Source organism: Gorilla gorilla, chromosome 22, assembly GCF_029281585.2.
Source record: "Gorilla gorilla gorilla isolate KB3781 chromosome 22, NHGRI_mGorGor1-v2.1_pri, whole genome shotgun sequence".
In the NCBI taxonomy this organism is placed as follows: domain Eukaryota; kingdom Metazoa; phylum Chordata; class Mammalia; order Primates; family Hominidae; genus Gorilla; species Gorilla gorilla.
The window spans coordinates 41235025-41242637 of NC_073246.2; the positions used below are offsets into that span (position 1 = coordinate 41235025).

Here is a 7613-nt window from a genome sequence, read left to right on the forward strand (position 1 = left end):
TACATAATAACATGCTGTACAGGTCTATTGCCTAGGAGCAATAGATTAAACCATACAGCCTACATAGGTAATAGGCTATGCCACTAAGGTTTGTGTAAGCACTATGATGTTCACGCAAGAAAACTGCCTAACAATGTGTTTCTGAGACTGTATCCAGTCAGTGGTGACCCATGACTGTATAAAACAAAAATTAAAACATTTCACTTAAAAAAAACAACTTTGGAAGATCAAATATGGAATTTTTTTTTTTGAGACAGGGTCTCACTCTGTTGCCCAGGCTGGAGTGCAGTGGTGCGATCTGGATGCGCTGCAACCTCCACCTCCCAGGTTCAAGCGATTCTCCTGGCTCAGCCTCCCCAGTAGCTGGGATTACAGGCACCTGCCACCACACCCGGCTAATTTTTTTTTGCATTTTTAGTAGGGACAGGGTTTCACCATGTTGGCCAGGCTCAAATGCGGAAATTCTGTAAACAAAATTTAAACCAGAATTTAATCCATGTGCTTCAAAATATTTTCATAATTGAGATTTTATTGGTTGAGGATCAGTACAGACATTTCAATTTGTACACAAATCTTAACATACGTAATGAAATTCTAAAAAGCCATGTATTGTAATTCTTTTTTAAAGTTATTCCAGTGACTTTCCAGCTTAAAATTTGGAAGCAAATTTTCCTTAAGAGGCTATCAAGTACCAGTATCTTCACGTTGGTCAGCTGTTACATACGGCCCACCAGTTCACAACTCAATAGCACGTACACTACATGTTCAAATCTGTAATCTTTCACAGCACAGTAACAAAGTGATTAGGAAAACAGGACTACCACAACCAAAGATGTTACAGAGTGCACACAATTCTGGCAGAGAGAGCCATGATCAAAGAGTGGTTTTCTTTAGGAAACAATTCTACTAAAAAACAACATGGTAATAGAATTTAAAATGTTCAAGACATTAAATGCAGGACTGACTCCATATTGCCATTTAATATGCTTTGTATTATAGGATATAAAAACTAACCCCCCATCTGTGGAATGTTAAGCTGACACCCGAGACAGTCAGAGCCTCCCATAATTCAATATCCCACACTATTTTCTGGTTGTACCAAAAAATAAACAACCAGCAAATGATTTCACCTCTCAAAAAAAAAGCATTTACACTTAAAAAATGGGATGAGGTGGGATTCCCTCCTTCTTAAAAATGTTTCTAGAGCTACTAAAAAACTTGCATTTACAAAATAGTTGATAAAAATATTCCTCTGGATTGTACAAGAAGGGAGACAGGGACCACTGATAAGACATGGTATATGGTTATTAATCAGACTTGGCTTCTTTCTCTCCTGCTTCATCAGAGGCTGGACTCTGCAAAAGAAAGGAAATTGAGATCTTTAGCATTTAACACGTTGTCATTTTATTTATATGCAACTATCAGGTCTTTAAAAAAATCAATAACCTTTGTTATTTGTAAAGTCACCTACTCTTGTTAAAAAACTTTTGTTAACCACCCCCTCACCCCAAATCAATACTTGCAGCACTCCCATGGTCATGTGCATGCATCTACAGAGCAGAAAAAAATGTTGAGTTGCATCACATGTACATTCCGAGCTGAGGTCACTCTGTTTTCTTGTTTCAGCTCTAATGCCGTAAACAACTGTTTTTCCGGTCTACTTAGTGCCACATATTTTACACCTTTGTGCTTTTTACTGATGATTTTGTTGTTTAAAATGGCCCCCACACATCTTGTTCAAGTGGTATCTAATGTTGCTAAATTCAAGGCTGTGATGCGCCACACAGAGAACGTATGTGTTGGAGAGCTTTGTTCCGGCACAAATTACAGTGCTACTGGTAGTGAGTTTGATGTGAATTTAACATACATTAAGGCATGTCTAAACAGAAATACACATGTAACAAAGTCACGTATTTTCAGTTGATGAAAATGTTGTGATCAGAGGTTTGTAGGAACCCAATCCTGTATTTCCCCTATGTGAAAACGGTTTCATACTTGTGGCAGCCTTATATTAATAGAACACAGCTATAAACAAGGGAGAACCAACTGTAATTTGATAACATGTACTAGAAGGTCAAGTTCTTCCTTTAAAATCAGAACTAGATTAGCAATGTGATCTTATTATCACACAGTTATTTGATGTATGGTTAGAATTAAGTAGTACAGGCCAGGAGCGGTGGCTCACACCTGTAATACCAGCACTTTGGGAGGCCGAGGCGGACAGATCACCTGAGGTCAGGAGTTTGAAACCAGCCTGGCTAACACGGCGAAACCCCGTTTCTACTAAAAATACAAAAAATTAGTTGGGTGTGGGGGTGCACACCTGTAATCCCAGCCGCTGGGGAGGCTGAGGCAGGATAATCGCTTGAACCCGGGAGGTGGAGGATGCAGTGAGCCAAGATCCCACCACTGCACTCCAGCTTGGGCAACAAGAGCGAAATTCTGTCTCAAAAAAAAAAAAAGGAATAAGAAGTACAAGAAGTACAAGTTAAAAAAAAACTGTGATTATAAATTTCTTAATTTAGGAATAAGTTTATAACTTAAGAATTTGATAAATATCAAATATAAACATCAAATACTTAAGTGATATCAAAATTTAAAAATCAATATACTAAATTACTTATCTTTTCTAGCTTAGCTAATATAACAAACATAAAATAAAGGCCTGGCTTAACTGAACCTTGCAGTTGAGTTATTTTTTAAGAAACAGCTTCCAGGCTAGAGGAGTGCAGTAGTGTTCACAACAAATCAATCAAAACCTGTTACAGACGTCTTTGTTCCTTCTCTACTCCCACTGCTTCATTAACAAAAAAAAAAAAAAGACATCTTTCCCTTACAGCTTAAAACAATAAAGATTCAGCCTGGCTAACAGACACTGTCTCTAAGAATAAAGATTAATGACACTAGTCTTTTTATTTACTTGATCTATGTTATTATTTAGACCTTTAAGAAAAATACAAACAAAAACATTTTCATTAGAAATGAAAGTGGGAAAAAAATGCCAGGAAAAATGCAAGTAAGGGGAATAAATTTTCAAAAATATATTTAAAAGCAACATCCAGAATATAAAAACAAAACAAAGATTGAATTATATCTGAAATTGAGCATATTAAAATTTCTTGCTCTTAAATAAGCCATTTACATATTTACTTTCCAATAACATAAATCATAGAAAACTGTCCAATCACTTTGGGATACCGTACAAAACTTTGTTCAATATTATAATGAATACTGTTATCTGCTACAAAAAATGTACAATTTAGTATCTACTGTTCAGAGTCAAAAGCAATCACACACACACACACACACACACACACACACACACTTCTGACCTCCTCAGTTTTCATTTCCCCGTTTTCCGCAGGTAAATCTTCTTTAGTTTCTTGGTTAGCCACTTCGGCCTGTTTTCCCTTTGCTCCCCTTTTCCCTTTTGTTTGCACTTTTTTGTCTGAAGATTTATCCTATGATAGAATAAGAATATATTTTAAGTACATGCTTTACCCCTTATTTACATTTTGTTTTACTTTTTCCCCTTCATGTCAGACAAGTAATGTGCCCAGTGGTGCTGACTTCATAGCAAGGTTTGAGAGAGGGACATCTCATGCATGAGCGTGAAACCCCAATCTTCAAGCTTATGAAAGGATCTCATTTTGTATAGACTGTATCCATAACAGCTGTCATATTAATGTCTATCACACATCAGCTGATACACCTATTACATGAGACAACTTAAGGTCCACCCCAGTAATCAGGAAAACAACGTATGCTAAGGAGATTTTAATAGTACTTGCATGTCAAGCCTCATTAGACATATGACAAATCCTAAAGCCCGAGCTATATTTCACCACTGTCGCCATCATCCACTATTCTCTACAGTTCCACATGACAGGACAATGTCATGAAGTTGAATACCGGAGGAGTCTCGTCGACTGTATTCCCACCCATCCCCAAATTTGTTGTGAACTTGAACAATACTGTCCTCACAAGACCTTAACCCTCACATTAAGACCAATCACCTGAAAAAAAGCACCATGCCGTACGGTCAGGTTGGCTATCCTGCTACAGTTAATCCCTTGATATCATATAATGAGGAACTAAAAGGATCAGTTTTGAATTTATCACTTTCATTTAGGTGTTTGAAGAATCTGAAAAGCACAGGTATTAATATGACCATACTAACTTGATACATTAAGTTCAAAATTTAAGCCATGTTAAAGAAACATAAAAATACTTTTAGATACCATCCATCAATACTGAGAAGAAAGCTTAACATTTATTCCTTGTTAGTAAGTATACAGCAGCAGCTAAATTAGTTTAGCCCCCAGCGGGTGGTATAAAAGACCCATACGGATACTGACCAACTACTTGAATTAAAGGGCCATAAAGACAAGCAAGTAGAGCTCACAACTTCAATGCTAACATGGGCGGAAAAATCACTGCAGGGTGTTCTGTACTAATAGTAGGATTCCACAGACAGCATAATGACTTTTAATACTTCAACATCCTTTGAGTAACAAATGATAAATGTATTTGAGACAAAACTGCTACTACGCACATTGCTATCACAAAGTTTCACAATCACTTCTGTATTTAAGAACTACTCTTTTGTAGTCTGATTTCTAAAGATTTCTCATTAATTTCATAATCATTCCAATACAAAAAATACAAAACTGGGAAACCGTTAAAATAGAATACATAATACCTTGGACTTGAAATAATACCACGTGTAACCATTATCAGCTGAAAAGCTAGATTAAAAAAAAAAATCAATCAAGTTTCCCGAAGTATAATGTTTGCACCTTCAAAATATTTAGTTCTAGGGAAAAATACAAGTCAGAAGCACACATAGTGACAAGATATGCCTTGAAAACATGTCTACTGTGTAGTATGATAATCGATACACCAAGGGCTTACGTTCTGTTTAGACTTCAAAGTCTGATCAACCATGAAGTCAAAGGTGTATTACAGAAATGAGATGTAAAAATGAACAAATCCCTTCTGCCCTTTTTCCTTTTGGGAAAACTGACCTCATAGGCTCGTTCCTCAACAAACACTGACATGAAGACTTACCTGTTGGCCTCTCAATTACATCTGATGTCCCAAACCCACTGAGAGTAAAACTTGGAACTGTTTTCATTAAAAAATTCACTTTACAGTAGATCTCAAGATGGACAAAGATAAATAAGGAAAGAAACAAGAAAAATGTAAAGAAGGAAACAGGCAGATATTTCAGCCAATTAGTTTAAAAAAAAACACACAGACAGAATCAAAAAAGATAGGTAATAATATACTGCTCACGCCAACATTTTTAACAAGGTCAGCTAATTTTTTAGGCCTTCAAGTGTCCGTGCTGTTCTAACTGTATACAGAGAATTACCACATGGTCTTCTGGTAATGAGAAATTTCAAGTTGAAAAATACTATTCTCATACCTTCCGTGAAGCTTTATTTTTAAAAGGATCACAAAAACAGAACTTTCTGTTAAAGAAAACATAGTTAATATTTTTACACTCAGCTCTGTAAAAAATTTAAATTAAAAAAGAAAAAACATCTTTTGTTTTATACCTTTATTTAACAAGGACAAATTTAGTAATTATCCAACAACTCCTCAATGCCAAGGAAATTAATCTTGCCTCTTCTGATGACTGCAGTGCTAAACTTCTACCTACACTTTTAGGAAAGAGGTGAAGGCATTAACAAAAATTTTTTTTGAGACTTCAAATAGCAAACTCTCACCTAAGTTTTGGATAAAAATTAATCACCCCGCGAAGAACATGTAGAGCTTTACAGGTGGTGGTTTCACTGCTATATCCAAACACAAAGCTTATACATGTTTTACACATGTTCTGCTTTTCCACCCTGAAAGTTATCAAACACACGTACACCCAAAGCCAACTTCATTCTACACACCTGCAATTCGAATCATGCAATCACAAATTTGTTAGGGAGCAGCCAAAATCACGGTTTTGTATAACTGCTGATGAACACTTCCAGAGTAGTGGCGGTTATTTTCTCAGAGATCACAACTTTTTACCTCCCCACCCCCACCCAGTAAAAAGGTTAAGGCTTCCCGAAGTTGGCTTGGAAACTGTATATAGAAAAACTTACACGTTCCCTTTCTCCTGGCCTCAGTGCTAACTTGGCTCTTTTATTGTCAAAAAAGGAAGTACAAGCACGCAATTAAAAGCTAAGCACCAGCCACAACGTACGCAACGCAAAGAATAAATTTCCTTTGTAGACTTAATATTTAATATTTTTTGTCGTCCTAAGTCTCCTAACATCTGCAGCAGCATTAGTGTGATATAGTTCTATAAACCAGGATGAATATATCCATTACATTTTTGCCTCGACCACTAGAAAAATTATTTACCGTAATTATTGAAGTATAAATAAAGCTCAAACAGCTAATCAAAATGGAAAGTCCCGCATTAAGAAGCAGCGTAGCCTAAGGCCCCGCTGCACCCCAATGCGCGTTTCGAGGCCTACCTTCGCTGCTGCCTTTTTCGGCTTCGCTTCCACTTTTGCAGGAGGTTTCTGAAAAGCAAAAGTAGCACTGAGCGTCCTCACCCGGGACGACCCGCGGAAAACAAACGGTTACGGGGCTCGCTTTACTTACAGCTGACAACCGCGCCGATCTCCTCTTGGGCTTGGAGAAACAAAAAGGAGAGTCAGCGAGAAGAGAAGGCAGGCCAGCGGCTCACGGGAAACCCACCACCCCCCGCAGAAGGCCCCGCACTCACCTCTTCCTTGGCGGCGCCTTCGGCGGAGCTGACCTGCGGAGAAGGAGACGCACGAATAGAGTCGGGCCGCAGTCCCAGGACTCGCGCGCCCGCCCGGCCCCGAGAACAATGCCCGGCCGCGTGACGTCACGGCTTCCCGCCGCCCCGTTCGAATAGCCCCCTCAGCTCCCCCGGCCGCCAAACGTTCCAGAACGCCCGCCCCCGCGGCCGCCGAGCGCTCGCCTGCCCGCCCGCCGGTCTCCAAGCGCCTCCCGGGCCCGTCGCCACCGTGGGTGCAACGAGGCCTGGGCCTCGCCGGGCCCGGTGGGGCGGCCGGCGGCGGCTCCAGGGGGCGTGTGCGGGCCGCGGCCGCCACTCACCTTCCTCTTGGGCATCGTGGCGGCGGGGAAGGCGCGTGCCGGGTGCCTGCGGGCCGCGGCGCGCCGAGAGCCTTCGCGAAACTGGGCTGCCTTGCCGCTGCCACTCCTCCCGCCGCCCGAGCTGCTGAGACCCACAGCGGGGGCGGTGGGAGAACCGGATGGAACCGGATTGGGAGCCCGCCTCCTCCTCCCCCCGCGTCCCCGGCCGCGGGCACCCCCTCCCCGCCGGCCGGGCCGCCCCCAACCCCCGCCCATTGGCTACGGGGCTCAGCCCGCGCCCGGAATAGGTGAGGCGGACCGTCACTCGATCCCGCACCCCGCCCCCTCCCGGGCGCCCCCTCCCCTTTCCGCCGTCTCGCGGGGCCCCAGACCCAGGCGAAGGGGGCGGGGTCCCAGTGGCGCTCCGGCCTCACGGTAGTTTGAAGCCGAGCCGCAAAGTGCGGTCTGCGCGCTGATTGGCGGACGTACGTCACGTGACCGCGGGTCCCCACCCACAATTCTGGATACCTGAGCGC

At 41.6% G+C, this 7613-nt stretch overlaps 1 protein-coding gene and 1 non-coding gene across 3 annotated transcripts; both read right to left on the minus strand.

Annotated features, from left to right (window-relative positions):
• Nucleotides 1-509: 509 nt before the first annotated feature.
• Nucleotides 510-7412, minus strand: HMGN1 (high mobility group nucleosome binding domain 1). Of its 2 annotated transcripts, XM_004062808.5 has the most exons (6): nucleotides 7099-7412; nucleotides 6740-6772; nucleotides 6616-6645; nucleotides 6486-6533; nucleotides 3333-3461; nucleotides 510-1355 (listed from the first exon to the last, which is right to left on the minus strand). In XM_004062808.5, exons 1-6 carry the CDS (start codon nucleotides 7351-7353, stop codon nucleotides 1308-1310), a joined length of 543 nt encoding a protein of 180 aa, XP_004062856.2. In that variant the 5' UTR covers nucleotides 7354-7412; the 3' UTR covers nucleotides 510-1307. The 2 variants fall into 2 exon arrangements, with proteins under 2 accessions (XP_004062856.2, XP_055230015.1); XM_055374040.2 differs by lacking the exon at nucleotides 6616-6645 and having other exon boundaries at nucleotides 7099-7368.
• LOC115931895 (small nucleolar RNA U13) lies at nucleotides 3538-3644 on the minus strand. The gene has a single exon (XR_004068319.1). It is a non-coding gene; the product is annotated as a small nucleolar RNA U13 (small nucleolar RNA).
• Nucleotides 7413-7613: the final 201 nt, after the last annotated feature.

Excerpts from the sequence above, each read along its gene's own strand:
- HMGN1 (XM_004062808.5), bottom strand. The coding sequence starts at position 7,353 with ATGGGCGGGGGTTGGGGGCGGCCCGGCCGGCGGGGAGGGGGTGCCCGC. Across the intron at positions 6,773-7,098 it reads CCACGATGCCCAAGAGGAAG|GTCAGCTCCGCCGAAGGCGC; the intron begins GTGAGTGGCGGC and ends CCTTCTCCGCAG. Across the intron at positions 6,534-6,615 it reads GATCGGCGCGGTTGTCAGCT|AAACCTCCTGCAAAAGTGGA; the intron begins GTAAGTAAAGCG and ends TTTGCTTTTCAG.